This window comes from Anoplopoma fimbria, chromosome 11 (assembly GCF_027596085.1).
Source record: "Anoplopoma fimbria isolate UVic2021 breed Golden Eagle Sablefish chromosome 11, Afim_UVic_2022, whole genome shotgun sequence".
NCBI lineage: Eukaryota > Metazoa > Chordata > Actinopteri > Perciformes > Anoplopomatidae > Anoplopoma > Anoplopoma fimbria.
In genome coordinates, this window is record NC_072459.1 from 15,387,359 (window position 1) to 15,405,225 (window position 17,867).

At 38.9% G+C, this 17,867-nt stretch overlaps 3 protein-coding genes across 4 annotated transcripts; 1 reads left to right on the forward strand and 2 right to left on the reverse strand.

Moving 5' to 3' along the window:
• Nucleotides 1–204: 204 nt before the first annotated feature.
• Nucleotides 205–3,972, reverse strand: odad4 (outer dynein arm docking complex subunit 4). The gene is made up of 11 exons (XM_054608161.1): nt 3,771–3,972; nt 2,789–2,920; nt 2,460–2,613; nt 2,303–2,364; nt 1,922–2,072; nt 1,529–1,753; nt 1,245–1,452; nt 1,072–1,158; nt 687–883; nt 450–550; nt 205–354 (listed from the first exon to the last, which is right to left on the reverse strand). Exons 1-11 carry the CDS (start codon nt 3,894–3,896, stop codon nt 319–321), a joined length of 1,479 nt encoding a protein of 492 aa, XP_054464136.1. The 5' UTR covers nt 3,897–3,972; the 3' UTR covers nt 205–318.
• A 721-nt stretch (nt 3,973–4,693) lies between these two features.
• Nucleotides 4,694–12,308, reverse strand: dnajc7 (DnaJ (Hsp40) homolog, subfamily C, member 7). The gene is made up of 14 exons (XM_054607604.1): nt 12,177–12,308; nt 10,394–10,482; nt 10,133–10,257; nt 9,428–9,541; nt 9,022–9,096; nt 8,791–8,909; nt 8,341–8,494; nt 7,989–8,153; nt 7,526–7,617; nt 7,282–7,355; nt 6,524–6,670; nt 6,240–6,392; nt 6,006–6,068; nt 4,694–5,905 (listed from the first exon to the last, which is right to left on the reverse strand). The coding sequence occupies exons 1-14, from the start codon at nt 12,248–12,250 to the stop codon at nt 5,868–5,870; spliced, it is 1,482 nt and encodes a 493-aa protein (XP_054463579.1). The 5' UTR covers nt 12,251–12,308; the 3' UTR covers nt 4,694–5,867.
• A 17-nt stretch (nt 12,309–12,325) lies between these two features.
• nkiras2 (NFKB inhibitor interacting Ras-like 2) lies at nt 12,326–16,476 on the forward strand. Of its 2 annotated transcripts, none has more exons than XM_054607605.1 (4): nt 12,326–12,433; nt 12,710–12,828; nt 14,092–14,333; nt 14,932–16,476. In XM_054607605.1, the coding sequence occupies exons 2-4, from the start codon at nt 12,735–12,737 to the stop codon at nt 15,172–15,174; spliced, it is 579 nt and encodes a 192-aa protein (XP_054463580.1). In that variant the 5' UTR covers nt 12,326–12,433; nt 12,710–12,734; the 3' UTR covers nt 15,175–16,476. The 2 variants fall into 2 exon arrangements, with proteins under 2 accessions (XP_054463580.1, XP_054463582.1); XM_054607607.1 differs by having other exon boundaries at nt 12,329–12,465.
• Nucleotides 16,477–17,867: the final 1,391 nt, after the last annotated feature.

Genomic DNA, 17,867 nt, shown 5'->3' on the forward strand with positions numbered 1-17,867 from the left:
TCAGAGAACAGTATACCTTTGCATAATTCACTACTTTGTATGATGAGACCAATGTTCCCAATATGAATTTCACAGTAAGATCTTAAAATAACAGCCTGAAATCCAGGGCCTGGTTCATATTTGTGTTTCATACTGGACTGTTTATATTTCAACCTTTGATAAATTAAAAGAAACAGATACTGGGTCTCATTCATCAGTGTGGGAGATGACTTTTATTGGTCACTTTTTGTTCTACTTTTATTTGAGGATTGTTGTCTTCTGAAGGTCTTTTTCTCAATCAGCACTCTGAGGCACCATCAATCTTGACTGAGGTCCTCCTCACTGCGGTAGGTGCTGCTTTGCCTCGTCAAGGGCCTGAAAGCAGAATGATGAATGTCAGCGATAAAAAAATATCTTTAACTTGAACTGAAACAATGGTGAAGGGAAGCATATGACAACAGAGAGTGGACCTTCTGAATGACGTTCACCGCAGAGTCGTCATCTTGCAGTTTGGCCAGGGCCAAGGCTCTCTCAAAGTGGGAGACACAGGATTCAAAGTTTCCTAGTTTCACTGAGATGAAACAGAAGGGAATTCATCAGAGAGCAGGCACCGTGAATCTAAATAGTTTAACAAGTTAGATATCTAGCAAATAAGCTGACATGTCACAGTCACTGATTTTGTAAATATAAGAAAGATAAATAATTACATTCTGATTGTGCCACTAGCACATTGGCATTTATCTGCCATTTCTCATCAGCAATTTCATCGGCTGCAGCAACTGAACGCACGCCATAGTCTCTGGCTTCTTTGTGGTGATTGAGCTCCAGGTAACACCAACCAATCTCATGAAACAACCAGGTCTTCTCCAAACCACCATGGGCCAAAGGAATATTCTTCTCCCAGCTGAATCGAAAACATACAGAGACAAGAAAATAAAATATCAATAAACCAATGGTCACATTTCGATATAAAAAAGTGCTCGTTAAGAGAGCAGGGATGTGTCTGAGATTGCCATCAAAATAAAGTTTTTTGCAAAGAACAGCAATATCATATGTAACACAAGTAAATCTGTTATTCCAGTATGGACTTACAACTCAATGGCCTGTGTGAAGTGTCCAACTTGAGCATACACCCGACCAATGTTGTCCAGAGCCCTGGACATTGCATTTGGGAGTTTGCTGTCGATAAGAAAAAATAGCTGAACATTTGATCTATTGTTGTAAAACACATTCACTACTATTGTGTCATTTGTTTAAATTCTCACCACTGTTCGGCCAACTCCAAGTCTTTCTGATGATGGTCTAAAGCTTTGTCCATGTCTCCCAGGTCCATCAAGGCGTTCCCAATACAGCTGTGCAGGCTGCCCAAAAGTTCTTTTTTATTAGGCACCTCTCTCTCCGACCAGCCCTGCACTATCTTCATGACGTCTTCTGCCTTCTTTAGACTACCTTCTGCATTTCCAGATGTCAACTCTATGACGACAAACACACAGTGAATATTTTCTAGGCTATAAAAAAGGAAAGTGGTTCAGCCAGAGGACTGCCTCACCCGCGTCAATGTCCTCCAGGCTCTTCAGCAGAAACTGAGCAGGTTCAGAGGGTGCACCATGACGGGGCTTGCTACATTTTTCCTGCCTTAGTTTACGCTCCTTCTCCTGTGCACAGAGAGGTTTATCCTGGGTCCAGAACTCGGTGCAAGAGTCGAGGTATGTGAGGCATCCCTGAATGACGTCCTGCAGTCGTTCCCCTCCTTTTGTCTTCCCTTTAACCAAATCTGCAGAGCATTGTGTTTCCATTATAAATGTTAGTCAACTGGGTTTTAATAAACTGTAAGGACTGGAGGAGTAACTTATATCTAACATTTGAAGTTAGAGTGTACTAAATCTGCCAGTGAATGAATGATGCACGGAATCACAAAACATGAGGTGAAGTAAAATAATACCTTCATCTTTAAGCAGGTTTTCTAGATATTTCTTGTCACTATAAAACTCTCCCAGCAGTTGCTTGGCTGTCTTCTCACTCTTGGGGGTCTTCTGGGTCTGCTGTTTTTTCTTATTCTTCAGATGCTCAATAGCAGCAATTGGTTGTGCCCTCTTTACCCGTCGGTCATTCAGAAACATAATATTAGGGACCAGAAAGGAGGCCAGGATTTAACTTTATACACAGATTACTGTACAATCTAGGGAAGTAATCTATTCTCACCAGGTCTTTTTCCTGTACAAGATTTATGTTTTTCTGTTTACAATTATTCTTACAAAACGTCTAACTCTAAGTTATCCTGATAAATACTGGGATATTAAAGGGGAACACAGGAAAGACTCACCTCCTCATCTTTTTGGAGAAATGACAAGTCTCCTTTAATCTTCAGTTTCACAGAGGAAGGGCCTAGATGATGCCAGAGAGGAACACAGTTTAGGTGTGAGGAGGGGGTTCATATGTTGTGACTATAATTAAGTGGAAGTAACAAAATAATGACTTACTTCCAACAGAGTTTTCTATAGACTCTTGTGCTTTCTGGATACCCAGTCTGAACTCCTGTATTTGTGGACGTAACTTTTGTCCTCTGTGGTAAAACACCAGGGCAAATTCAAATTCTCCCATGTAGTACAAGGCCTCTGCCTTCTGGTACAATCCCTAAGAAAATCAAGATAAAATAAATGTTAATACGCTTCTCTTTATATAAATTATCTTATATTTAAATTAGCTGCTGACTTCAGGGCTGTTATTTAGTATAAGAAAGACAAAATGTTTTTTTAAATATATATATATATTTTTAACAGAGACAGGCATCAGCATTTCTGTAGATTACCTCGAAAAAGGTCTTGTCCTCTTTGAGTGAAGCCTCTGCATCTTGTAATGCGCTTTCAGATTGCCCCATCTTCAGGTAACATTTGGATCGGCCAACAAAGCAAGTCTTGTCATCAGGCTTTAGATTCAGTGCCTAAAATCAAGTGTTATAAGATTGTGGTCAATATGTCTCCAACGGGAAGTTACTCAATATCCATGATTTAAGAGAGAGAGAGAGAGAGAGAGAGAGAGAGAGAGAGAGAGAGAGAGAGAGAGAGAGAGAGAGAGAGAATGTGTTTTAGTGGTCGGATCTGTTTGGTACATTACAAATGTTGGATGTGCAGGAAGTGCAGACTAGATCATGTGCAATCTGATGCCATCAAATACAAAAACTTCAAGCTATGGCGTCCATTTATGTTCAGTAGGGGTGTTGTACTCCAGTGCATGCAGAAGGGTTGTTGCCAACATTTTGGCATAAGAGCGCATCCTAATTTCCATTTGTTAATAACATTAAAACAATATGCCAGTGGTACAGACACATAAGCAAGGCCACAAATTACTACAGCCAAACTTTGTCAGCAGACAGACAAAGGGTAGTTAGGAAAAACGGTGCATCTTGAAAAAGGGCTTTAGATTCAGTGCCTAAACAAAGTCCAAAAGCAAGTCATTCCTACATGCTTTGAAAAGACAGAACAGTCACTCTGATGATCAATCATATACAATAAATCAAAATACACACATTGGAGGAAGGAAAAAGAGAAAAACAGTAATGCACAAGAAATAAAGTATAATGCACAAAACCACTGATACACAAAAAGACAACCCCACCCCCAACACACACACATATTTTTGAATGACTCATTGCAACATTGTGGGTCTTTTCCTTTACCCTGGAGAAGATCTTGTCTGATCTAACTACAGTATGATGTTATTGAAGTGATCCAGTGTATTTTTGAGGGTGGATCGTAAAAGATCTGTTTTTTGTTCATCTTTAGGTAACCTACCGTGGTGTAGCTGATGATAGCCTTCTTATACTCTCCCTTGGTGTACATCCAGTCCCCATCGGCCATCAAAGTGGAGAACACGCCCTTTGGCTTTTGGCCATTCTGATCTTCGTCTGTGTCTGACATTTTCTAGGCAAACTTTTGTTTGATAACGCTTGCAGATAATCTAACTTTGGGATGTTGTACAGAGCTAACGAAACATGTCAACATCTACGGGCAACTGGTATCCTAGCAACCACACTGACAAACTAAGAGCGAGAGACAGCGCCATCTTCTGCTCGATGCGCATACCGCAACTATCCATTCGCTGGTTTAATGCAGCAAAAATAATAAAATGTTTCCAGTATGACCATGTATTTGTTTTTGATAACATAATTATCTATTAATTAACTATTAATATTGACAGAAACGTTAAATCCCAGTTAAACGTATTTTAGAGCGTCTTTAGCTTCTGTAGTGAATATTCCCCAGCGGAATATTATATTTTACTAGGGTACACTTACAGCACCAGTCAAAAGTTTGGACACACCTTCTCATCCAATGGTTTTTCTTTATTTTTATTTTTTTTCTACATTGTAGATTAATATTGAAGACATCCAAACTATGAAGAAACACATATGGAATTATGTGGTAAACAAACAAATGCTCAACAAACCAGAATATGTTTTATATTTTAGATTCTTCAAAGTAGTTGAATGAGAAGGTGTGTCCAAACTTTTGACTGGTACTGTACAAGATGGTGTTACATCGAATCCTTCGCATTCTATGCTATTACAACAACAACAACAACAACAACAACAACACACAATTTAGGGGAAACCCAGAGGAGGCCAACTTTATTGACATGGCTGGTACTTGTCAAGGATAAATAGAGGATGGTTTCACCATAAGGGCAAAAACAACGAGAGCGAAGATGAAGATGCTTTTCTTTTAGTCCACCAACAGAACAACACACTTATCAGGAAGCAAACTGAACATAGCCACGTATCCATCACCCAATGATTGTTATATTATTTTACTTATCTGTTGCATTGAGTTAAACTAGACAGCTTGCATCACAGTCAAGGAACATATAAAGCATAATCTTTTTCTGCACAACATTTCATGCAGACCAAGCAGAACAATTATCTTCCTGAATTTGTGTCAAAGGATGCTCATCATTGGTGTCTTTTTCAAACTTTAAAATAACAGAAAGGCGTCCTCATCTTACACAGATGGTTCTCTAAGAGACAGCAAATTTACAATAAATATACATATAAAATTAAAAAATAAGAATGGGAAAAAAAAAACTATATCATCACAAATCAACACTTTACATTCCAGTTAAATGTACAATGCAGCAATCTGTGAATGGCAACATCAAACACAAAACGTGTGACAAAGAGAGGTGAGGGGGACTTTGCTGGCAACAAAGCCAGCACAGCTGTCTCCACTGCCATCTTCCTAATGTGCTTCAGCTGTAGTGTAAGTGTGGGTCTAGGCTCCAGCCTCCAGCTGTGAATTTAAAAAAATGCTCAAGTGCTCATATTGGCGAATGACAAGGAGGCAGTTATCAGTGTGTAGCAGCCAACTGTCTGTCTGACAGATTTTTGAAAAGAGGAAGGTGCAAATTTCTTCTGAAGTCATTAAGCAAGTTATTAACTTTCATGCAGAGAATACCCCCTCAGCAGCAAGTTGAGACGAGGCGGATAATAGCTTGCTCAATGCACAGTTGCATCTCAAGAATTTCCCAAGGATGTCGCTTCCTGCGGGGATCCCTAAAAGATCTGATATAATAGCTGCGCAGTCTCTGCTATCTCAAAAATCCAGATAATATTTGGAACACCGTTGCTAGCCATTACTGACTTCAAAGTTTGTTTCATTCTGAAAGGAAGAAAACCAAATCCAAAACCAGTAACAGTATCAACTCAGTCTGCGCCATCTTGGTGTCCTTGCTAAACGGGCTTTAACACATTGGTTGCATGTGGTCATTGGGTTCATTCGGTCAATGATATAGACAGGAATCTGACTTGCAATCTGTCATTAAATATGGATGGTGGGTTTGGGGGTTGAAAAGTCCTGATGTAGTAACTGTTTAGGTAGACAAATCCTCCTTCCTTAACCAAACTGGAAGAAGAAATTTCCTGGTCCAGATGCTGAAACAAACAACAAATAGGTAAATAAGTGGCGTATTAAAAAAATGTCATACAATATGTTGTCTCACAGCTTTTTGTATACATACAGTACAGAAATTACCTTCAAAACTAAAACCTCCTGGACCCCCAAAGAAAGCCTTGAAAATGTTGTTGGCATCAAAATCTGGTGGAGACAAAATACAAGTAAGAATCAACATCAACACAGAACTTTTCAGACAGACTCTCACCATAAAAACAACAGCTTTTTAGGTGTTCATCAGCTAAAATGTGACTTGTACTTTAATCCGTTCACCCCTGAGACCCTCCCACCCCCAAGGCTTGCCCAGCTGCTGACCTCCCATGTTCATGCCGTCATCCTCCAGATCCTGACCGCTGTCATAGCGAGACTTCTTCTTTGGATCCGAAAGCACGCTGAAAGCCTCGCCCACCTCTTTGAACTTTTTCTCCTCTTCCTTCTGCAGCTCAGGACTAGCTCCGCTGTGACGATCTGACGGGAGGTAAATGGGGTAAAAAAGTTATTTGGGCAGAGGATAAACTGTATAGTATTACGTGGAATTGCAAAATAAAGAAGTAAAAAAAGTGGAATGTTAAGAGGAAAATTTCTGTTCAATTAAGCACCTGGGTGATGTAAAAGCGCCCTTTTCCGGTAAGCTTTCTTGATCTCATCTTCTGTGGCGTTCTTATTCACCCCAAGCACTTTGTAGTAATCTTTCCGCTTGCTTTTCTTCAACTCCAGCTGGGCATGTTTCAGAAGGTGCTTGTGTTCTAGAGAAAAAAAGGACAGGACCGGTTAACAAACATGAGGCCTAATAAGGAGGAAATATCTGTGCTGAAAGCTGTGTCAGCTCAGCCACAGTAGAGGAGTCTGATAAGATAAGATAAGATTAGATAATACTTTATTAGTCCCGCAGCGGGGAAATGCTTACAGCAGCGTAGAGTAAAGTGCACACATGAGACATAGTAAAGAAAGACAAGATAAAAAAAAAAAAAAAAAATGAAAAAAAAAAAAAAGTATTATAAATAAGCAATAAAAACAGTAGTAAACACAACAATAACTGAAATATAATATTTACAGACAGAAAAAACTATTTTAACTATTATTGCACAGTGTAATGTGGTTCGATACCCGGCTTCGGCAGTCGATGTGTCCTTGGGCAAGACACTTAACCCCAAGTTGCTCCCGAAGGCTTGCCATCGGTGTGGACTGGATGATGAATGTTAGTTAGAGTCTGATGGTGAAACCTTGCATGGTAGCCTGTCATCAGTGGGTGAATGGGTGAATGATATGTAATATACTACTGATTGTAAGTCGCTTTGGATAAAAGCGTCTGCTAAATGACTGTAATGTAATGTAATGTATTGCACCTTGTACTCACCTTTTGTCTTCTCTGTCTGGTACACCTTCTCATAATCCCGCACTGCCTCTTCATATTGCTCTGTGTCCATGTAGCTGCAGCACAGAATGAACAAGTCTGTTTTTGTTTCTCTACCCAGTTTGTACGATAAAATACGAGATGTGCAGATAATGACAATGTTCTCTGTTTTGTGCAGGTCTGAAAACCAAATACAAAAGAATGTACTGCCTCTATTAACAACCAATTTAGAAATCCTGGGACATACCACTGCGCTCTCCGTAAATAGGCTTTGATGTAGGTCTCATCCAGTTTAATGGCCTTCGTGCAGTCTTCAACGGCCTGCTCTAGTTTCTTCAGCTTTCAAAGAAAAAACAAAAAAAACAAACTGTGACCATGTGAGGCGGAGACAGCGAGAGACGAGTAGTGGCCTAGTTCTCTTGATGTGACAGAAGAAAGTACAATATGGCAAAAACACCTAAACACACTATACTGTCAGAGGGACTGAATGAGAACCTTACCTTTGAATAACTGAATGTGTGTGTGTGTGTATATATTATCCATGGGGTATGATAATATATCAATGAACGCCTGATTCATCTACCAATATCAAGATTCATTCTCAGGTTGTAGTTTTGTTTGTGTTCCTGTCCTTCATCTAACAAGCTAGAGTCCCTTTACTTGTCAGAAGTTGATGCACCAGTGGCGTCTCTGATGTGTATGCTCCTCACCTTAGATCCAACAGTGGCTCTATTACAGAACAGCTTGGCATTAGTCTTGATGTTGTTGGGGTCTATTGTCAGTGCCTCAGAGTACAGTTCATAGGCTGCCTGAAAGTTTCCCTCCTTGAACGCCTTGTTCCCCTCCTCCTTCTTGGCTTTTAGTGCTTTGGCATCCTGGAAAGACAATTTAAATATAGGGCAATCTTAAACAGCTGCTCTGGGCTACCTCAACAGCATTGTCAATCAGACTTTAGATGGAGAAAGGCTCCCAATAAGAATAACGGTAATGTAATGGTTTCATTTATAGGAATTCAGAAACATTTATTTTATCTCTAAAAATCTTTTTAACTAAAGTGCTCACTCTGCATGCGAGCCGAGCCTTGTCGTGGTCAGGGGCCATGCGCAAGGCCTGGACAAAGAACTGGACAGCCTTGTCAATGCAGTCCTCATAATACAGACAGAGACCACGCACGTACAGGGCATCTGCATTAGTAGAGTCCATCCGCAGAATATCACTAAACAGGAACAAATATTGAATAGCAATATTAAGACATACTTGTGAAAAAAAAGAGAGAAATCACAAAATATGGCGTTTTTTTGGTAATCATTTGTAAAGGTATAGTTCACATCTGAAAACTGCAGTAAACTGCTATAATATATGCTTCCCTGGAGAGATGAGACAGTTTACAAGGATGCAGTGGTGTAGCAGCACATTTTGGTAAAAATGGGGTAACAGACATATACATATACTATTGTGTAATGTAAATTACAGAAGTGGGTCACCAAGTATTTTTCAAATATGCTGTCTTACCTGGCGACAGACTGAGCCTCAGGGTAGCGTCCCAGCAGAGCTAAGCACTCGGCCTTCAGTATCTTGAACCTGTGACAGGCTGCAGCAGCCTCCAAGGCACGGTCCATGCAAAAAACAACCTGGAGACAACCACAGCACAACAGACGTCTGTGATGCTTAACGTGCCGGTTGCTGGTGACATACTAACACAACTGTCAAAATCAAATAAACTGAAACCACTGTGTAGCTTACCATCCTGAAGTCTCTCTTCTCAAATCCAATCTCTGCCATCCTCTCATATTCAAGGATTGATTCTGCATTCTTCAGCTGAAAGGAATTTGTGGCGTTCAATGACAATTTCAAAGACTCGTAGTAGATGAGTAGCTTCACAGCTACTACTGACCTTTATTCTGTGCCATGCTTAGTGCTTTTAAAACTAGGTCAATGCAAGCAGCATTACCCCTGTGAATAACCTAAAACTTGCCTCCTGGCTTTGTCATTGAGAATTAACAGTAACTCTAGTTGATCCCCTCTTAAAACGCTAAAGTATCAACATTTTCCCACTTTATTTGCACTAGCTTGGTCAAAGCTCATCTGAGAGTGGATAATCATGTCCAAGTTGTCACATCATGCTCTGTCAAACTGGGGGCCAACAAACCTCCTGCTGGGCCTGGCTGTTGTCATGCTCCAGCTCCAGAACCCTCTGGAAACAGCGGCTTGCAGCCATAGCGTTGCCAAGGGACAGGTGGCATTTGCCCTCTCGCAGATGGCCCTGTGGGTAAAAGACTCACAGTTCACTTACTGAAGTGATAACGTCTCTCAATTACCTGGTTGAAAGCAGCTGGGCACTGTGTACCAAAAACTAAACCATTACTAACATACATATTTGTTATGTAAGACACCTTTTATCACTCTGGCAAAAGCATGCTAGTTACCCACTGAACTACTATTATGTGCTATAGCCTTAGGGCTATAGCACATAAATCGCTCTATAAATGAATGTATACATGCATACAACTGGTCATTCCTTCATTGACCAGGCACATAACTCTGCCATGCAGTAAAAAAAACTACAATACAAGATAAAGGTCCAACGTTTCTGTGGCCTTTCCAAAATCACATTCCAAGTTCATTTTTCCCTATTATGAAGAAAGTGCTTTTTACACATGTTACTGCTAAATCCAATCCAAACAGCATGCCCCTTCTCTAGGCAATGTCCAAAGCATTCTGGAAAATATTACAAATCATTTAGAAAAGCATTAGTACCTATAGACTGATGAAAAGTGTTTATTATGAGAGTAGATTTTCCCTTTGATGTTTTCTTATATTTAAATCTATAAGTGGTTTGTTTCCCACAATCTACCTTCATGAAGTCGTTATCTAGTCGTACTGCTTGCTGGGAATCCTCTAAAGCCTCTCTGTACCGACACAACATCATAAGCGTGGCTGCCCGGTTTCCATAGTAACTTGCATTCTTCGGACACATGTCTGTATAACAAACAAGTTATTGACATCCTATCAAGGACAGACAGAGTTCAAACTTTTATTTGTTATCCAAACAGGAAATCAACATAATCCCATCGACTAACAAGAAGACTGACTCAAATGATGTTGTGATAATTACCTATGGCCTTGGTGTAATAATTGAATGCTTCTGCGTAATCCTTCTTGATATAAAAGGCATTGCCTTGCTCTTTGAAGCCCTCCGCTTCCCTTTGTACAAGTAGAAGAAACACAAGACTCAGGTGAGTTATGGACAGAGCATGATTATACATGTACGTGGTCAACTGGCTGGTTTTGTTTAACAGATTACCAAACTTCTTGTCTGCAAAAAAAATTGTTAAACTGCAAGACTGTTAATCTTTAAAAAGGTGCACTCTGAAATATCTGACTACTTGCTCCAAACAAACAGGAGTCAGCATTTCACCTCTACTACTGGATCCATACAATGTAAATGCAGTCATCAGTTATCAAAGAAGCCAAATACTAACTAAAAGCCGGAAAAGAATAGGAAAAATGAGACCAAACTGCTTTAACTCTGAGACTCCAAAATAACACTGTTATCCCATTATCTTTACATGTTGCTTTCGCCTATAGTTAATGTTGGCTATCTGTGTGTTTGCACAACTAACCAGCCGCTGTACGATCTGCCAACAATTTTATATTTTGTTTATTGGATAAAATCCAAAGTGGCAAAAAAGAGAAAACGACTTGTATTTCCGTTTCTTTCTCCTTGCCGCCAGGAGACTGCTTCTCCAGGAGGATAGTGGGCGGCAGCTCCGGAACTGGACCTCCAGTTTCTCAAAGTCAGCAAATGAAAACCCCACTCAGATTCCACCACTTTATTATCCATTATAATTGTGTAAGTCGGGTAAACGAGGAACTAATGGATAACCCTGAATAAAACTTAATTGTGTTAACTTACTGACACTTTTCCCCACTCTGACTCAGAAAAATAAAAATGTGCACGCTCGCATATAAATTAATTTATACCTCTATGTCAACTGTATGAAAATGGAGGCTCTGTCTTTTTTTTTTAAAAACTTTTTGCCAAGGTGACGGAAGTTCCATTGATGATGGCTTTTTTCATTCACCTCATACCCGCTTTACTCAGTCTGAGCAGACTCAGAGTTGATTGAACTGACTCTGATCAGTTGTTCTGGACCCATCACAGGGTTTGTCAACTCAGAGCTCAGGGTGAGTCTCAGAGTTTGTCAAGCCTGCTTCCTGAAAAAGGGCCCAGGTGGTAGAGGTGAAATGCTGCCCCCTATTTGTTTGGAGCATGTGGCCAGATCTTGCACACTGCCCCTTTAAACTGCAGGGCAGTTAAGTGTGAGCATCACATTCATAATCATGTGTAAAGAGAGCATGTCCAGGAATGTGACTGACAGTGCATCAGAGAGCTCGCTTAGCTAAACATAGAAAGAGCTAAACCAGCAAGGCAGAAGTGCCTACTACAATCAAACACGTAGCTATTTTGTGAAGCTGACGGGGTGCTGAGCCAGGAATATATGACACCATGCCGTGGGCCACTGGCGTTACTTTTTTTGGAAGTCTGACATGTTTTACAACACGACCACACAGTCAGTGAATGGTGTCATCAACTAGTTATGCAGATATACTGTTATTGGGAACATCGTCATAATGTGAAAGCTGTAGAAATCACAGCTCCTGACTGTAACTCAGAAATGCAGCACAGGAGCTAGCTTAGAGGCTGAACCACCAGGCTAGCCAAGCTAACCAAGCTAACCAAGCAGAGCTACACAGCGGTGGCGCGCTAGTTAGCCTCCATTGAGTGAAGTGCGAAGAAAATGAACACGTGAAGGACTTCTGAGTACACATTAGAGTAAGACCCGTCACTGTGGTTGTATTCCTGCAAATGACAACATCGACTTCATTTGTTTTACCTTTCTAATTCTTCGTCACTGAGCAGTTCCATGTCAGGGTCCATGTTCACAGCATCACAGCTCTCCGACGCCATTTTGCCGTCAATGGAGGGGGGCGGGGCCACTCACTGCAGTCCATACGTACACTGTAAACAGGAAGTAAACAGGAAGTAGACAGTCGGGCAAGACGAGAGAGACTTATTATCGTAGCGATTACACATCCAGCTGCTGACAGTTTATATCAGCGTGTACACTTTGAAGACACGGCTGGTACTCGGGTTAGTCAATTTCAGATAACATTAGCTACCTGGTATGTGTTATCGTGGCTCTGTCTTTCAAGCGGAAGCTAATGCTAAGCTATGTCTTGATGTCATAGATTGGAGAACTGTTAGCTTAATCTGCTAATGCTAGCAAGTTCCAGTAATAACATCATTCGTGCAATGTTGTTACCCAAAACACATGCGTAGTACGGTGCTATGCTATGTAATGACGTTGTAACGTGTAATCAATTATATTTTGACAGTCTCCCTTTGTGTATCTTGTCCGAAAAACAGATTAACGTGGACTGACCTGAGAGTCATGGGCAAAAGCTGTAAGGTGGTTGTCTGTGGCCAGGCGGCAGTCGGCAAAACGGCTGTATTGGAACAACTGCTGTATGCTAATCATGATGCAGGTATACCTTTTGCTTTATAGCAATACGATATTCCAGTAATTTGTGCAAATAACACCATTTAGCTGTCTGTGATGCACTGTACATTTTCTGTGTCATTACTGGTTTTACACATTTCTACTATATACATATATATATATATATATATGTATATATATATATATATATATATATATATATATATATATATATATATATATATACATATATATATTTATATATATATATATAGTATATATATATATATGTATATATATATATATAGTAGAAATGTGTAAAACCAGTAATAATGCATATATATGTATATATGTGTATATATATGTATATGTATATATATATGTATATATGTATATATATGTATATGTATATATATATATATATATATATATATGTATGTATATATATATGTATATGTATGTATATATATGTATGTATGTATATGTATGTATATATATATATGTATATATATATATATATATATATATATATATATATATATATGTATATATGTATGTATGTATATATGTATGTATATATGTTCTTGTTATAGTATTTCTTCTAGAATATCTTCATATTTGTATTGTAATTTTCGGTTGTCTACTTTTTAATGTTTAATGTTTGCAGTACTGCCAGTACTTTTATTTCCTCTTGACAAGTTTACTGCATGCACCAGACACCAGGGCAATTTGAAAAACATGATTGGAAATAAACTTCTGATTTTGATTGAAATGTTAAGCTTGATTGCCATTATTTTTTTGCTGATGTACTGGTGCATTTACGGTTCTTTAATAAGAAATGCACTCTGTAAATCTTGTGGGAATAGCAATTGAAGAGCATAATATATTATCACGCAGTAACATCTTACTTCAAACCATTTTATAAAGTTTTCTTGGAAGAAAATTTCATTTGGCATTAACTCAACCAGCCCTGCGACAGACTGGCGACAGCTGAGATAGGCTCCAGCACCCCTGCGACCCTTAACTGGATAAGCAGGTTACGGAAAATGGAATGGAATTAACTCAACCATTACTGAAATGATAGCGTCCAAATTAGATTTCTGTTCCCTAAAAATGACTCATGTTTAATGTTGAACAGATTTCCTGCAACGGTTTTTTTCTACTGACACCCAGTTATGTAAAGTATATTGCTAAGTTACAAAATGCAAAAGTGCTCACTTACAATGTATTTATTACAAGCAATTTTACATTCTTATGCAGTATATGTATATCACACAATACGTACTTGTCTTTGTCTGTCCACGGTTAGGTTCAGAGCCCATGGAGACCCTGGAGGATATATACATCGGCTCCATAGAAACTGACCGTGGCACACGAGAGCAGGTTCGCTTCTATGACACCCGTGGACTCCGTGACGGGATGGAGTTTCCTCGACATTACTACACTTTTGCAGATGGCTTTGTTCTCGTCTACAGCGTTGACAGTAAAGAGTCCTTTAAGCGGATGGAGGCCCTCAAGAAGGACATCGACCGCCACAGAGACAAGAAAGAGGTGAGGACTGAACTCGTTTATATGCTTGGAAAGGTTCATTTGATGCTACTTCAATAAAGCAGAGTTAATTGAGAGGCTAACAATCTCGATAACTCACAATAGACACGTTTTCAAACTTGACAACATAAACATTCTAAATGGGCTGCTTTATATTTCCTGTTGATATGTTCCCTCTGCTGCCCACTCAAACCTTTGTAATTTGGGGTATTATCTGACCAAACCTTGTCGTTTGACCCCCCATGTTAAGCAGATGTCTAGATCTTGTTCCTTCCACTTAAGAAATACAATTTATTTACTTACTTACTTACTTACTTTGTTAATGCAGTAGCTGACAGGAAGTAAACCTGGACAGAAGCCCTAGCAACAGAATGGCAATGAATATGTCTACAGTTTTCTCCAATTCAATTCAAATTATTGGAATGAGATCCATAAATGATTAATTTGAATGTTATTTCCTCCTGATTCTCTTAGTCCCAAAAGACAACCCACCATAGCTGTTGCCTTGTTAATATTGTAGCTGATGTAGTGAAGCGCGCTGATGTGGACTGAGCTTGAGATTGCTCTGACGTGGGGCTAACCTGATGATTCTGATCCACAGGTGACCATTGTTGTGCTGGGTAACAAGCTGGATAAGCAGGATGAGAGGAGAGTTGACTCTAACATGGCACAGAACTGGGCAAAGAATGAGAAGGTGCGTCTGTGGGAGGTGTCCGTGGTGGACCGGCGCACGCTGATCGAACCCTTCGTCTACCTGGCCAGCAAAATGACCCAACCACAAAGCAAATCCACTTTCCCTCTCAGTCGCAATAAGAATAAGGGCAGTGGTTCTGCAGACAGCTGAATGACCAAACTCTGTCGTTATGTTCAAGAGGGAGAAAAAAGGGAGAGGAGGTGTATTAAAGGGAACTTAGTTTGGCTAAAAACTATTTTGATATTATGAAGGATTGAGGTAGAAAGAGCTGTTTTGGAGAATGTGGCGAAGCGATGATGAGAAAATGCAGAATGATTGTATGTATATTTATATACAGTGAGTACTGCTGGTATTGGTATAGCATCCATATTTTATGTTTTGTTGAAATACAAACTACTTTAATTCGAAATGAAAAAACATTCTGATCTTTTATCAGCTAAGAAATTGAAGGATGCAAAGTGTTTTTGTTTGTATTTCCCATTTTTATTTGTCTGGATTATGGTCAAACTATTCATCCACATTCTTTACAATCACAGCTGTTAATATCAGCAGTCATATTTTAACCTACACAATGTAGTTCTTAAACTACTGACAAACATTTTGCTCTCAGTTTATACCTCAATAGTCCTGTGTGTCAACATATCTGAGGCTTATGGTGCTCACTGTACAGGTAAATCGGGACCCAGCACACATATACACTGGCCGCTATTTAATTTACATCTACACTACATTTAAACACAGACTAAATCAGAAATGTCCGCAGTTACTCATGTGACGTCATAATTGCATCACACAAATGCTGAACATGTAAAAGATTTGATGGGTGAAGGTTTTTTATTGTTACATTATTGATGATGTACATTAACTGCAGTTTTTTTGATCTGGAGATGTGTTACACTATGTTTGATTTTTGCTGAGATTCACTGCTGGAGGTCGTGCAGTGAATGATTGACATTCCTTACCACATATTGCCTTCTGTACAGGATTTAGAAATCTAAAGAGATAAAAATGTTCAGATGAAGGGTGGTTTCTGCAGGCTCAGGTGCTACTTTTTTTCTGGTTGTGACACATGAAAGACATAGAGCACTCTATATAGTAAAACGCCTTGGCATTATCTCCATGACTCATCATATAATCAGTTACAGTCAGTGCTGAAGTTGAAGCTGTTATATTTTTTACTAAGCTGTAAAAACTCAAAAGTATTCATTAGCGGACCATTGAACTGTTTCTTCAAGTCAAACACACCTATTAATGTTTGTTTAATTTGAAAAGAGGAAATCTATTGATGAAGTCTTTTTTCATGTGTCCATGCCTCAGGCTATCAACACTGTGTATCATACAGGCAAGTCTTTGTGAATATCAAGCTTTTATGAATTAATATCCAGAAAATGTGTTCACTTGATATTTGTTTGCATGTTTTGTAAACAAATTAAAGAATTTTTTTTTTCTGTGCCTAACTAGAATTTGTGGTGGTGATTAAATTAATGAAGTATTTGATACAGCGCAACTTTTAATTCATCATGGGGATTATTATTATTATTATTTATTATTATTATTATTATTAGGCATTTGAAAGTTTCTGTAATTGTTGTGACCTGACAAGGAGAGATTAGTTGAATTGTCTTAGTGACTTGTGACCTTCACAAATGTGAAGGGCAAGAAAAAATTGATGTTTGATAGAAGAAAAACTCATATCCAGGTTAAAAAGTAAAAAATGTACCCAACCCCAATCCCCAACTTTCAGTTTATATATGTTATAGTATGTTTCATGGCCAGTAGCTGTCTCTGATCTTCCAGTAAAACAATGTGGGTGCCATCATGCTGTTTTAAAGGATATAGTGTCCCTCAGTTTAGCTTGAAGGGAAATATCTACATGTATGCAACTGAGTAACCTTGGGATCTCTGCACCAGGCTGTAAAGTATCTGTGTTTACAACAATCTTTAAAGAAGTGCACTGATTTGAGTTGCATCAAATGTCAGCAATAATTTAAATCGGTTATGGAAACAACTCTTTTCCAACACAAGAATTAAAAATACTGATATCACTGATACTATGTGTAATAATCGCTCTAATAATTAGCAGCAAATACTGATAATAATGACGATTTATTGATATTGCCAAGGTGCTACTAGTTGGCTTGAATGTATTGAGAATCATAACTGCCCTCCAGTGGTCAAAGTTAGGAACTGCAACATTACATACTAGCGTCAAGTAGCAAGTGCGTATATAAAGGCAAAACATCCACATCATCACATAGCTTTGTATTGAAATGCATTACACCATGCAAGGGTATCTGATAATGAAGTGTACATTATTAATAAAGATTAACATGTGTGCTTACATGCCTATTGATATCATTTATATTAATTTAAAGAATAATAACAATCACTATAAAAATCTGTTTTATTGCCACTAGGTGATAACCCACATCAACACCCCATTACTTCACTCCCTGAAACAATCAGCCAAATTAATGAGTTGTTACATGTCATCTGTCCATTTGTTCCTCTGGCTTCACCATGTTTTATTAATACTTATTTTCCTGTGGGAGGATTTAAGGACTGTTTTTTCAAGGAAACGCAGGTGTTAGTATTTTATTCAAAATGTCGTGTTTTATCTCCCTTAAAGGGAATACCCAGATTGATAGATACTAACTGATTAATTAAACCTCAAACAGGAGCAGGCAAAATTGTCAGCTGTCATGCATGACAGTCATCAGCGTACCTGATGACTTTTGATGCCAATAAATATATGGAGTGTACAAAAGTGAAATATTTTTGACAAACATTATTCAGGAGAAAATATCCCCAAGTGTGCCAGCAAGTCACTGATTACTGGAATT